At 44.0% G+C, this 14,879-nt stretch overlaps 1 protein-coding gene across 1 annotated transcript; it reads right to left on the reverse strand.

Moving 5' to 3' along the window:
* Positions 1-40: 40 nt before the first annotated feature.
* On the reverse strand, positions 41-14,807 carry LOC103772707 (E3 ubiquitin-protein ligase UBR4-like; the record flags this gene model as incomplete). The annotated part of the gene is made up of 25 exons (XM_008940048.1): positions 41-223; positions 321-491; positions 708-935; positions 1,500-1,647; positions 1,776-1,846; positions 2,416-2,607; positions 2,802-2,865; positions 3,223-3,411; positions 3,839-4,037; positions 4,232-4,332; positions 5,144-5,245; positions 6,237-6,446; positions 7,086-7,243; positions 7,362-7,459; positions 8,037-8,161; positions 8,773-9,002; positions 9,113-9,235; positions 9,472-9,654; positions 10,412-10,540; positions 11,163-11,242; positions 11,650-11,782; positions 12,427-12,709; positions 13,371-13,540; positions 14,498-14,583; positions 14,707-14,807. Coding segments are annotated over 25 exons (3,757 nt in total), but the record flags the coding sequence as incomplete, so codon positions are not given.
* Between the last annotated feature and the right edge of the window lie 72 nt (positions 14,808-14,879).

Here is a 14,879-nt window from a genome sequence, read left to right on the forward strand (position 1 = left end):
TCTCTTCCAACCTAAAGGATTCCACGATTGCATAACCCACCTTGCCCTTCTCGTGGCTGACAGCCAGGTGCTGGCGCCGGCCGTGTGGGGAGGAGAGCACACACATGGCCACGCGCCGCAGGACGTGGGCGCTGATCAGCTGCCGGATGGTCTGGCCCTGGTCCCCGCTGTAGTTCATCCGGACGTTCTCGAAAGCTCCCTCTTGAGAGCCAAGAGTTGGGACCTGAGTCATCAGTACAAGCACACAAAAGCGTGGGGTTGAAGTTGTGCTGTTTCAAAGTGATCCCACCTACCCCATAATCACGCCCTTAGTATCGTACCATCAACTGATCTGTCATCTCCACTGACTTGTCCAGAGTGTGGAGCTCGTTGAGAGCTTGCTGAGCACGACTGCTGCTCCCCATGGCTGAAGCCTGCTGGAAGTTTATCTGGATGGCATCCATCAGGAAATTCAGCATCTCCAGCACCAAAGGTGCAAAGGAGAAGTTGGCCTACAAGAAAAAGGTAAAGCCAGTGAGGCACAAGATGCTCCTGCTGGGATTCTTCACTGCTTGTCAACTGCTTCTGAAAACCTGACAACACTTTTAAGATCCCTCTTCTCATACAGAAAAGCATAAAAATCAAGGAATTTGGCTGATAACCAACAGAGTCTACCTAAGCTCCTCACCACAAACCATCTTCTTTTAGAAGCCAGCTGATGATTATACCTGGGACTGCAACTCCTCTCGACAGCCCTCAACGTTTCTACACAGGCTGCTCTTCTTGGGTTTCTCTTCATCAGGGCCCTTCCCCTCACTGATGGTGACCTTGGCTTTCTCTGCAGGAGAGGTGCTTGCGTGGCGAATGACGCTCTCAGGCACTCTGGGCTCACTCTGGAAGGCAGATTCTTTCATGGTAGAGCTCATACCACTGCTGGGAGTTCTCTTCACCAAAGCCTGGGAACGACAGGGGAATGCTGAAAGCCCAAACCAGACTCAATTTCATCACTGACAAAATTAATTACAGACTGTAATAGCAGCAAGACTAATGTTATTTTAAAGAAATAATAAGAGTGCAGTTCTCTTAGATCTCAATTTTAAAGGAACAACACCCCAGTTATTTATTTTCTGCAGTATATAGTGCAGGCCACTCTCCACCCAAGCATTAGAAAAACTTTAATATTTAAGATCCAATTACTTTGTTTGCTGTTAGTGGAAAACATGAGAAAAGGTGATGTGAGACTGCTGTGTAGCTTAAATTAACTTCTGAATTCTGCAAAGGTAGGTGGAATCCCAGCAGTCACTAGAACAGAGCTGCCAACGCATTTATTTGATGCAAAAAAATAAAACCCCAGGCAAGCTGTAAATAAAGAGGGTTCATCATGAAGCCAAAGCCTTCAAGTCCTTCAAGGACTCTTGTGCACTCTTATGACAAAACTTATGGCAGAACAGAAACCTCTGCAAAAAAACTTTAAAAACTAAAGAAATCACAGCTTGGATGTTGACATGAAGACACTTTACCAGGCAACTGCCATCTTCCTTGGCTCCACAGTCACAGAAGAATGATCCATATTTGGCATAAGAAATCTCATGATCCTTGTGACAAACTTTAGCACAGACAGTGCAAACACCAACACCATCAACCATCTTGCAAGTGTGACAGTGATACCTGCACAAGATAAGCCAGATGAGCTATAGAACACAGCACCTCAGGAAGGCCCACAGGCTGCATTTGTTCCCCTCTCAATGGCCTGGAATATCAGGCTGAAAATCCAAACACAAGCTTGAGATTCTTACCAATGTTGATTCATGAATTCTTTCTGTGTGATGGTGAAGGTACAGAGTTTGTTACAAAGAGAATCTTCATCCTGTCAAGAAAAAAAGCTGTTTTAGGAAGGTGTTCTAAGTGCAGATAAAAATACATATATTTTTCAGGAGCTAAATGCACATTTTAAGAATACCAAGTTTTAGCATCACTTAGCCAAAGGCAGCTGGTATCAAATCACATGGAAAGAGGAGATGGCAACATTTTATAGCAACTCAAAAGAATGAATCAAGAGGAAATGCTAACAAAAATATTAGGATGACAAGTTTTAAAGAAAGCATTACTAACAGATAAAATGCAATAATGCATTTGCACACCCCAACAGCACTTAAAAACCTAATCTGAATTTCTTGATATAAAATGCAGTACTTGATTAAAAAAACAGTAGGAACAAATCCATCTTTCTCCATTTCTTCCTTTTTTTTTTCCTAAATTAAAAAAACAAACCACATTTAACTTTTGTTGCCATCACAAAGTCAACATATCCATGCATGAATAACGGATACTGACAGCCAGGGTTCTTCCCATTAGGAATAAACAACAAAATCTTGATTTAAAACCTGTGTAATTCTGATTATCTCATTTGCCACCTTCACTGTGGCTGCTGCCTACCGAATCTTCAGCCTGAGAGTCCTCCTCCTCCACTGCCAGCTCCTCCACCCAGTCTGAATCCACCTCGATGGCCCGTTCCTCTCCATCCACAGAAAGGTGACTTGGTCCTTGGCCACTGCTCTGGCTCAGTGCATTAGTGACATCAGCCAGGTATGAGACAATGTGGCAAGTACACTCCAGGATTGTCACATGCTGTAAAGCAGAGATGAAGGAAAATGAGAGGCTATACTTAGATCCCATAATAGCTGCTATAAGACAAGAAAATAGAACAGTCCCCCTGACCAAACTCCTCTAAAACTCCCACGACAGAGCTGAAACAGGACAGCTGATAAAAGCTCACACCTCAGGCTTATTCCTGCAAGTCAAGCAGCAGTCAGGTGTCTTACCTTCCCTTGCATGACGTTTGCATTCATCTTTTCTACCACATTCTTTTGAGACAGGTATTTCTTGCTGTAACACAAAGCAGTGGAGAAGATCACTACAGCTAACAGGTCTTTGGAAGGATAAACACAGCTCTCACCAATAGCTTCAAGCAGCCAGTTTGCTTTAGATTAACAACAGGGAATGTATAAAGGCAGTAATTAAACCATAGAGAGTGGAAAAGACAAAGAAAGCACGTGGTTGTTATTAACAGGGGGACACAGATCAGCCTCTCTCACACACTATATTCAAAAAAACAAACAAACTAAAAACTAAGCATGGATCAGTAAACATGAACTTCCCTCCCCAAATTACCAGGGGAAAAAAAATTTAAAACATCAGTCTAAGTGATGCAAATGGACAAACAGCAGCAGAGTTTGCTCTTACCATCTGCCCAGCCAGTCAACAGCAGCACCATGAAGCTGGAGGTGTCCTGCACCTTGTCCTGCACTAGCCAAAGTTGCCATCACGACCATCAGCTCAGGAAATCCTGTGCCATCACCATTGGCCAACATTTCTGTAGCCATTGGTATCAGAGTACTCAGCAGAACAGTGCACACGCCTTCTCCAACTTGGCTAATCAAGAAGAAAGAAGTCTCAGACATGTCACCTAACCCAGTGAAACACAGCTGAGCCCCACAGAGCCAGGGCATGGACACAGCAATGACTTCAGGACAAGCAACCACGTCCCCACCACTACATTTGAAAGTTGACAACAAGAAGCCATCAACCACTGACAAGTAATTTGCACATCCAGGGAACACAAAAAATGCACAACTAGAATGACCAAGGCTGTACCTCACCTGTTCTCCCAGGGAACACAAAAAAATGCACAGCACACAACCAGAATGACCAAGGCTGTACCTCACCTGTTCTCCCAGGGAACACAAAAAAAATGCACAGCACACAACCAGAATGACCAAGGCTGTACCTCACCTGTTCTCCCAGGGAACACAAAAAAAATGCACAGCACACAACCAGAATGACCAAGGCTGTACCTCACCTGTTCTCCCTAACAATGTAAGTTGTCAAGAGCTGCAGCAGCTGCCTGTTCTCTTGCACGACATCCAGCTGGTCTGAATCTTTGGGTGGGGACATGGTCATCCTGGTTAACCAGGCCTGGAGACGTACAGGCTCCACACAAGCCAGCTGAGCCAAAGAGCCACAAAGTCGCAGCAGGCTGGGGTTGGGGCTCTTCTCAGCTGGGGGAGAAAATGTCCAGTGAGTGACACAAGCAACAGTGAGCAGGACTGAAGATGCTTTCCATCAGAAGTGTGAAGCTGTCACTCCTCTTCCTCTTACAGCTTTTCCTTCACACACTCTCCCATCACAGCCCAATACAAGAACAGTATGGAGCAGGCAAAGCCAGGACAGAAGAAAGTCAACCACCACTTACTGAGCTGGAAGAGCTTGGTGAAGAATTTCAGCACTCTGTTACAGAACTTTGCCGAGAGGTTCTCATTGGCTGTTGCCATCATGATCTGCACCAGTTCTCCACTAGAAGGAGGGGGGAAATTAAATCAGCTTTGTAAAGGACAACCCATTCTTTTTTTCTCTTACACTCCTGTCTGCCCTCACACTTCAGCTTGGCAATAGTTTGTAGTAATGTTGCCCAGCAGCCAAGCCCCAGAAATTGCTTTCAAACATCAAACTCTTGGCCCAGACTAAAGGTTGTAAATCCCACCAGCTCCTCAGCAGCACATCTGCATTCTCCATGTACCAAGTCACAAAAGGGCCTCGACTGGTTTCCAAGCAAAAAACTCAAGATTTTCTTGACTATTTTTCCCTTCCATGTTAACAGCCACCAGACTGTTTTAATTCTGAACTGTTGAGCAAGTCAAGAGAAAAGGAGACAATAGTCAGCTTTGTAACACAAACTCCAGTCCATCCTTCTGCCTCTTCAGAACATCCTTGTTGTGTTATGCTGTTTCCACCACAATTTGTCTTCATAATTCTAAATCAGGCCAAGACCCCACCTCCACCTGAAAATTACCAACCTGCTGCCCTGAGGACACACTGAGAGAACTTGGGATTTTGTAACACCTCTGACAAAATCTTCTTGCAAGACTCCCCACTGATGATCACAGTGAGGACTTGCTGAATATTTTATTTGGAATGACAAAGACTTAAGTCCTCTCCCACACACAAAGTCTTTCCACACTTTCCTGCACTGTTTGAAGGGTATCCTACAGCTACACAATTTGGTATTTTCCTTCACAGCAACATTCAGGTGTTGACAGTGACAAGTCAAGAGAAAAAAGGAAGAGAAATAAATTTCTTAAGGCTACAACACTCAGGGTGGCTTCACCTTTCTGAAAAGAATTCCTCCATGGCTTTTCGGGCCTGGCTGCTCTCCAGCTGTTTCTCCAGATGCTGCAAACATTCCTCCAAAATGGACTCATCCAGGCCACTGAGGATCAAAAGATGCACATTAAATAGGAATATATAAGAGCAATTTCAACAGTTCTGGGAGCCAAGAAGTGATCAATTTTGCTGATACAATTCTAATAAACTTCCCACTAGCTGAAAGCAGCTCTCCTTCCAAAAGGCAGGAGGCAAATAATTGGTGAACAGACATACAGAAACACCAACAAATCCACTGAGTGCTCAGAAAAAAGCAGCACATGATGCTGCAGGCAAGTTAGACAATCAGAAACCTAGAATGATCCAGACCTTTCAGACACCTCACGTTACAAATCCCTCTAAATGGCTGCTCTTTTCCCACTCTAAGTCTCTTTTAGTTTTCCTCCTCCTCATTCTCTCCTGTGCTCATCCCACTCCAACAATGCACCCTGCAAGTAAAATCCAATTACATTTACATTCTCTGCTAGCAGGCACAGTACATCTCCCTCTGAATCCCTTCCATCCAGAGAGGATCAGTGTTAAAAAGATGCAACATCATTGTGCCTAATAGTTTTATGTTTCAGGTGGGTAGAATCAACACCTGCACATCAAGCTTACTCCCTCTACACAGAGAGCAAGGGGTGGGAAGCACAAACCTGGCCACTTTGCTGTGATAAAGCAGGGATTAGCCACCCTTACAAAGAGCAAAAACAGAGAAAGGAATGCAGAGCAAGTAAGGTCAGCATCTTCAGCTTGGATTTTGTGCTCCTTATTTACATCATTTTCTATTTGCTTACATAAACTATGCAGATATTATACATGCTCCATCCAGAGTCACAAGAGGTGGTTAAAATCCTGAATGGGAGTGCTGAAAATTCCAGTAACATGAATAAAGTATCTCCTATTTTCAGTCTACAAGTACAGAAGGCTTCAACAGATAAAAACAAGCTGATTTTTTGCCTTTCTGTTCAAGAACTGACCCTGATGTTTCAACACACTGTAGTAATTCTTTGTATACAGCTTTGTTGGAGCAGAACACAAGCCACACAGGGTGTTACCTGTTTGGGTCAGAGTGATGGGCCAGTATGTTATAGCAGCCCATGATCAACTTCTCATAAACACGTGCCAGGAATTCATCAGATTCTGCAGGGCCCAAGATCCTTTCTAGGGAGTTGCTGCTGATTTCTGCCACACTCTCTGTGCTGGTCTCCAAAAGGAGGGGCAATAGGGAATGAATCACCTGTGGTGGGTTCAAGTCATCTGACCAGCTGGAAAAGAAAAGCAAAGAAGTTAATTCTCTGCATGACATATCATATGGGATAAATCAGAAGTCACACCTGTAAAGCACAAGTCTGGATAGAAGCCAGTGATAAAAACCTTTATAGAAAGCTGGGATAAATATGCTGGCCCAGCCATTTTTCCCCAGAAAAACAGTCCTTGTTTGGAAAACCCTACACTTTACTTTTGCAGATAGTTATAACATTTTCCTAGACAGTCATGCTGCTGTGCAGTATGGCTTTTGGACTCATCTGCAGTGTCAACAACTATTCTTTTGTCTCAGAGCATCTTAGAGTAAGTGCTTGGGAAAGAAAACTAAAAAAACACCCTTTCTTTTCACATTTTCCTTTTGCTCTGAAAACATCACACGGGTGAATGATAACACAACACACATGAATTAATTAGATCCATATTGTCTCAGTTTATATCCCAGTTTCTTCAAGACTCTCTTTGACAAAAAGGTTTCTCTCAGAGAATCTGACTGTTGGAGACACCAGATCAAGGCAATGTCAGAATGGCAGAATCATTTAGAACTGTAACCTGACCATAACTCTGTTAGAGGCTTAGCTCAAAACACAACAGCAGAGAGATCTGCACAGCGAGAACGTCACATAAACCCCATCACTTACACAATGAGATCCCCAGTGAGCCTGACCAGGGAGAGAAGGGTGTGTTTTAGGGAAGCTGCAAGAGGTAGACTTTGGCTGCAGAGAGTGCCAAGGTGGGCAGCCTGGACAGCACTGATGTAGCTCTCAGCAGGGATGGTGTCGTTGGCAAAGGCATTGCGCTGAGGAGCAAGGATGGAAAATCAGAACCAGTTATCTTCAAGAGGAAGACATGCTGCCCACCAGCAGTGTGTGGAGTTAAGGCCACACCAGATCACACACACACAAGGCTGGACTCACCCACGAGCCAATGTTTGGAAACTCGTTTGTATGAATGTTGTTCCATGATTCACACAAGGTCTGTACAGCTGATGGTAAGTTCTGAACCAGTGTTGGACCTGCAGTTGATACAGAATCACATCATGGAGTAATTTCATGGGTCCTACTGAAAACCAGAATGCTTCTACAGCACATTTTAAAACTAGATTATTATTTTAGATACAACTGTAGCTAAGCTGAGCTGTACATGCTCTTCTACAAGTCAAAACTCTCCCTGGGTTTCCAGCTAAGCTGAGCTGTACATGCTCTTCTACAAGTCAAAACTCTCCCTGGGTTTCCAGCTTCTTTCACTTCATCAAAACAACAGAAAACATGGCAAAAGTATTATTCACAGTGGTCTTCAACATTTCAGAATTCCCCTCACTATGGCATGCCACCAGAGCACCAGCACAGTTATAAAAGCATTTCAACAATCCAGATAATCCCACAAGACTGTCACCTTTTCAAGGTTTGCCCAACTTTTTCCGTTGTTAGGGTACTAAAAGGAAAAGACTTCCCAGGCTGCTGCTGCCAGGATGACACACTCGTTTGAACAAAGTGCTTGAGAATGCAGCACACAGCTTGGAAACTGTTGGCAGCAGTGGAGAAAGCTTAAAGTACATAAAGAAGGAAACTGGAACTATCCAGTGGCCTCACCTAGAGTGTTAGACTTGCAGCGGCTGGAGCCGATGGCCAGGACAGCAGCATAACCTCGGAGCTTCTCCTCAGAGGGTCTGTTCTCAGGGGAGCCCTCTTCAGAGAGGCTTCGTAGCAAGTAAGATCTGCATTCAGGATGGAAATGGTTTATTTCAGGGAACAGCTCTGCATGTCAGAACTAAGTGTGGCAACACAGTGACAGACAAGAAAGCAAATTTCTCAAGTCCTGCCCCATACCTCGTGTTATACCACTAAGGGAATTTCTGGGCTTTTATCTCCTTTAAGCTACTTACCAGGAAAAGCACCCACTCAAAAGAAAAAGCTGATTTACTTTGGCTTTCTTCTACATAGGTTCTAAAGAGAGTTTAGAAGTCTTCAAGCTCTTAATGTAAGAATTAAACCCCCTCTCTTTCTTGATGGTCTGACAGTCTCAGTGTTATCTCAGAGAAATAACCTTCTTTGGAACTATCCTAGAGCATTCATCTTTGGAGGAAAAGCTGGTTTTGCAAGCTTGCAAGAAAGCCTTGAAAGATCAGACAAGGAGACTGCTTAGAAACAACAACTTCACACAGATGGCTTGAGAAGCTACTTCTTTTAGAACAATGGACACACTAGAGGACATAATTATACTGGACTGTAAAAAAATAAAGGCATCTCTGCTAAGAAAAGGACAAAGAAATGCAAAGAAAACCTTTAGATGCAGGAGAAAATTGTATTCCCACTCGTGGGACTGTACCTGGTAAACGTGGCATACGTGTCAATGAGCTGTAGCGTGGCAGGGAGGAGGTTCTTGGTTATCTCTGAAGACTTGTGTGGATCAGTTTCTGCAGCTAGTTTGGAAAAGTGCTCATCTAGAGAAACCTGAATCTTGGAAATGGCAGCATCAAGGGTGTAAATGGATTGTAAACTGGGAACTTCGTGCAGCTGGAGAATGGTTGTGCAGTCAACACCACAGAAAGAAGAGATCTTAAAATACAAAGGGGTGGAACAGTCAATGGTAAAAAGAGTAAAAAAAATGCAAATCATTCCACAAGACCAGAGGCTCCATACCAATTATTGCATTCACAGCACCTCACCTGCCGAGCAAAGTATTCCTCTGCTATTTCCACATCGTACTTCACTGAGCTGCACTTGCTGGAGGCCAGTTCAATGAGAGAAGCAGCATGGTCAGCCTTCATACCCTGCTTGGTAAGGTGATCCTACAGATGCCAAAAAAAAAGACCTGTCACATTTCAAAAGCAATTTTATCATTTATAATTAACCACTCTGTCAATTACCAGGCTCGAACAGTTGAGAAAACACAGACACAAGTTCCCAGCTCTCACCACTGTGCCCACACAACAAATCCCACATGCAGCCAGCAGGGAAGAGCAGGAGACTGATATCCTTGCCAGCAACAGTGCCAAGGGAGAGCCCTGCAGAGGTGAGGCTGTACCTTGATCCAGGTGACGTAGGAGGCGACGCGCAGGCGCGAGGACCAGCGCAGGGTGTGCAGGATGTCACACTCACTCATCTCTGGTGTGTTGGTAGCCAGCTGGTTCATGTAGGTTTTGGAAGGAGGCAAAATCCCCAGTATCCGCCACAGGATCAGGAAGTAGTACTGAAGGGCACAGGCTTCCTGAGGAAGAGCACAGAGGGACAAGTGAGCAAAGAGAGATTCCAGTTTCAGTCGCTACAGCTGGTGGAATCCCCTCAGCACAGCCTCGACTCCTGGAGATGGGCCACACCAGATGGACACACACTGGGCTCAGTTTTTGGTGTATTATACAACAAATTATGCAACAAAAAGGAGTTGGAAAAGAAAAAGGAAAGTTTATACAATTTTTTTTTTCTGCTTCAGACTGGCCATGAGGAAGAAGTTCTTCCCCAGGAGAGTGGTGAGACCCTGGCATGGGTTGCCCAGGGAGGTGGTTGAGGCCCCATCCCTGGGGGGCTTTAAGGCCAGGCTGGAGGAGGCTCTGGGCAGCCTGATCTAATGGGAGGTGTCCCTGCTCATGGCAGAGGGGTTGGAACTGGGGGATCCTTGTGGTCCCTTCCAACCCTGACAGATTCTGATCTGTTTTAGCAGAGGACTTAGTAGTGTTGGCTTGATGGTTGGACTTGATGATCTTAAAGGTCTCTTCCAACTAAAGGATTCTCTGATTCATCATATTCTAGCCAGAATTACCAGGGGGACAAAGCAAGTTGTAGAACATGCTATGAACTAAAAACTGACATGGGAGGTACCACCACCATGAGCTCTACCATCAGCCAGGAGATTTTTAAGTTCCCCTACTACAACCACTGTCGAGGATACTTTGGTTAAATACTTCCCTTTACCAAGTTTGAGAACTTGTTATCCCTCAACACAGACAACATTACAGCAACAGCCTCACCAGTGCAGTGACATTCTTGTTCTCTTTCCTCCTGAGTGTATCAAACTGTGACCCAGCTGCCAGCAGAGAGGTCAGGGCAGTGTAAAGCTCATCATATTTCATAGTCTTGGAGAAAAGGACCTCACAAACCTGCAAGAGATGGCAAGTCAGGATCAGTGCTTTGCAAATTGCACAGCTCTGCATTTCTATAGAGTCAAGCTCTTCTCTTATGCATTCAGATTACCCACAGAGCAAAATGATGCAACATGGAACTCCAAAGAGTTCATTCTGTTGGGGATTTTTCTCCCCAGTCAGTCAGAGTATCAATGAACTGGTTATAAGGGAGCATGCATGAAGCAAGCCCATAACCTTGATGACAACATATTTAGTGAGGAAGTAAAACCCAGGAAGAACATGGGAGTAAAACGATGAGAAAGCAACTCTGACACCATGTGTCTTTGTCTCAGACTGAAAATTCAGTGTGGGTATGACAGGGCTTCTCTGTCACAGCACACAGAGTAGAATCACAACCATTACTGCAAATGGCCCAACACATCTTCACAGACTTTGCACAGTGACCTCCCTGACACATAATCTGGCAGAAAAAGGAATCCTGTATTATCCTACTCAGCCACTACTCTTATCTCCACTGGGTGAAATACTTCTGCTCTAGCTGCTTCATCAAGTCTTTCCTTGTCTATATTCCCTGGTACTTGTCAAATGAACGTGGCCCTCAAGCTGACAGGAAAGTCTTTAAAGACAAATCACCAACCGTGCTATCCAGACGGTTCAGATCATCTTCAGAGGCTTCAAGAGACAGGATGCAGTAGAACCTGGGCTGTGGAACTGCATCTGGAACGTGAGGACAGAAAACAACACTGAAAGCAACAGTTTTAATCAGGGACTATTGTGTTGTCCTCTCTCCTCTATCCCCACAACCTTGCACATTTTGAGACTAGTACCAGATTCTACTGAGCTAGCTCTATGACACATCAGACATGCTTTTAAATGATGGTATATGCAGCCAAACTTTTCCCACTCACATGATCCTGGCACAATAAATACACAATTAACTCTAAATTACTTGTAGCATACTCCCAGACATCAATAATTTCGTTTAACAAAATTTTTCCTGCATTACATACATTTTTAACCATTACAGTGGGGAAAACTCTCCATGCCAGGGCACAGGAAGGGCTCTCATTTGTTTGTAAAAGCAAACCTTGGAGTAAAAAAAATCCTTACTTTTTATTTCTTACCTGATGAGCAGTGTTTGGACCAGTTTTCTTCCACTTCTTTAAACCCATGATAAAGTGGGACAGATGTTCTCCTGTTACTGTCCTGGGATCCACTCACCCAGCCAATGGGTGGAGTCAGCAAATTATATTGCACCTAAATTAAAAAAACAAAAGCAAAAACCAAAGAACCACCCATGGCAGCCTTGTCACTAAAGGGTGATGGGGGGGAAATACCACCCATGGCAGCCTTGTCATTAAGAGGTGGTGGTGGGGAAATACCACCAGAAAAAGAACCATAAAATACAAAAACAACACTGTTGGTAAAACACAATCTTTCCCAGCTTCTGAGGGAAGCCCTAGACACTACTTGATGATATTTATTCTGGATTGAGCATCTTAAATGAATGGTCAAGCTTCCAACAACTGAAGAAGCCATGCACAAAACACCAGCACCCCACTGAGGAGAAGGGTGCCAAAAAGCTAAAGCAAGGATGTGGCCTACAAGATATTTGTGAAATGGTGCCTAAGTACCCAAATATGAAAGATAAGGTGAGGTGTTCATCCTCTCCTTACCAGGATTTATTAGGACAGTAGTTACACAAGGAATTTACTGAACCTGCTGCTAGGAACCAACCATTGTAGTTAATCACACATTGTAACCTCAAAGGTTGGTAACAACATCACACCCAATTGACTTGCAAAAGCCATGAAGAGACCACAACATGTCAGATGGTTGCCTGCTACAGATTTCTTCTGGTTGAGCCATTACACACCCAGAACATGCTCTCAAAATCTTACCTGTTCAAACAGGTACACGGGGGCCTTGGAGTACTGGTGGAGCAGGTAGTCAAACACCAAGAGAAGACGCGCTACGAGGAGAGGCACAGAGGATTGCTGGGTCTCCATGTTCACTGTCAGCTCCACAATTGTCTGGATACAGAGCATCATGATAGACCTGCGGCCCCTCTCAGAGAAATTGTGGAAAATCAGCAGGAGCAGCTGGAGATGTTCAACATTCAGATCTTCTGTGTCACTGGGAAGAGTCCCCTGCAAGGCGTTCTGCTTCAGCGTGCCCACGAACCTGACAACAGGAGAGGAAGATTATGGAGTTTATTTTTCTCCCTGTTCTTCTTAGATCCCTCTTTAATCTCTTGAACTAGAAGCTAGAGAAACATTTTCAGTATATTTTTCTGCTTATGCTTTCTAATACTGGCAGTTTCACAAACTGCTCACCACTTTATGTATTGGAATGAGACTATGGAAACAGTGAAATCTACCTAAGTTAAATTAGCAGCAAATACATTTGATGCAAGATATCAACCATTTAAAGGGAGAAAGTGAGAAACACACTTATTCCTTCCTCTCCCCTATAGCCCTAAGTCAGCTAATCCCCATCAGAGAATTTGACCTTCTGGTAATGGCACAGAGAGGAAAAATCTTGGCACCATCACAACAGAACCTACCAGAAACCAGCTGAAACAAGACATTTGTCTTCCCTTTTTAAAACCAGCATTGCTGTAAATAATTCAGCCTCCACCAACTTAAATCCTGATCCTAGGTTTCATTTCCTAGGCTCTAGGTGAAGAACTCCAGCAACACAGAAGACCAACCCTTTGCTCCTTTCAAGCATCACTGCTTGGAGAACACACACACACTTGTTACACTGGTCTCAGGGAACCTGCACTTCATAGAAAGTTAGAGAGGCAAGAGATGACTTCCAGCTTAGCATAAAACCACCTCACCTTTCCCAAACTTTAAGGCATTCTGGAACATCAGGATCTCCCTGGGCAGTGGCTTTATGCTGCCAAATCAGGAGAAGTCGTGAGAGCACCGACAGACTTTGAGGGTGGATGTAGAGAGGCCATGGACCTTCAGAAAAAGGGGCAACCCCCAGCTGCTGAAGCAACGTGTTCTGGAACAAAAGAGACTGGCTGAAAAGGGGCAAATCCCATTGGATTCTTTAATTAAAAGCATGATTTTAACAGACAAGAAACATTAGGGCTCTTAGAGCCTGTTCACACTGCAGTCTCTCTCCTACTTCAAATATATGTGTAGCTACAGAGGGGCAGTCAGGCTGTCACTTTGCCACTAAAACACAACAAATTTTCAACTTCAACACAAATGCACAAAAATTGGCACAAATGGGCTCTACTCATTTACTGTGATATCACAGCAGGAAAAGATTATGCTATGTTCAGTACCTAAGGATGTGGGAGATGACCCCTTTGATCACAGTATTGCTGCCTTCTTTTCAAATATAGCAAAAAGGCAAATATCTGAAAAGTCCAACTGCTTTTAAAAAAACTGTTTTAAATATAGTAGAAAACAGTCAACCAAATGTGTAGGGATTGAATTCAGTGACTGGTAAGCAGATTTACAACCCCTACTTGCAGTGTGAAGCTGGGTCAGCCTGTGACCTAGCACAGAAACCTAGAGGCTACAAAGTTAGCACATGAAAGCAAAAGGATTAACTTGATTCTCTCCTGAGAGAATTTTAAGGCCTTTTGACATCAGTCTTGACAGTAAAGCAAATCTGTGGGAATGTCTCTTGATAAATGCATGGATAGAGGCCACTCTCCAAAGGAAAATATCCAGACTCATTTCCTTTTCAGCTTTCATCACCTTCAAAATTCAGTGGATTAATTTGAACTCTATAGTCGTTAAGTTTATACTCTGCAGGATGTTTTGCACTGGATGACTGCAAAGGTCATCCAACTCGTTGGATCCAAAATACTTCAAGCTCTGTTTGCCAAAGAATATATTCTAGAGCCAAATGGACTCAACGCACTACTCTAGGTGCAGAGAGTCAGTGCAGACATTAACAGACACCAATGCTTCCTTGTATTTACACATTCAATCACAGACATACCTGCAAGGCAGGGGACTGAAGATCTGAGGTCACCAAGGAATGGTTGAAGTGATACAGAGCAGCAGCAAACTCCTCATCCGACGTGCCTGTAAGACAGGCACCAAGCTCTTTACTACCACTGCTCTCCTGCACTGAAGACTTCTACATGGAGCTAAGAAAACATACACCTCTAAATCCTGTTCTCTAACAGGGGGGTTCTGCTGGCTCACCCTTAAGCCCATCCTTATCCACTTCCTTGATGATGCTGGCCAGTGTAGCCATGTGCTGCTCCGAAAGGGAGACGCTCAGGTAGTTGCGGATGAAGTTATTCCTGGAGTTCAGCATAGAGGAAGTGATAAAGTTCAAAATGTTTGAAGCTAGGCTCAAAAACTGAAAAGAAAAA

The sequence above is a fragment of the Merops nubicus genome, unplaced genomic scaffold (assembly GCF_000691845.1).
Source record: "Merops nubicus isolate BGI_N331 unplaced genomic scaffold, ASM69184v1 scaffold15115, whole genome shotgun sequence".
In the NCBI taxonomy this organism is placed as follows: domain Eukaryota; kingdom Metazoa; phylum Chordata; class Aves; order Coraciiformes; family Meropidae; genus Merops; species Merops nubicus.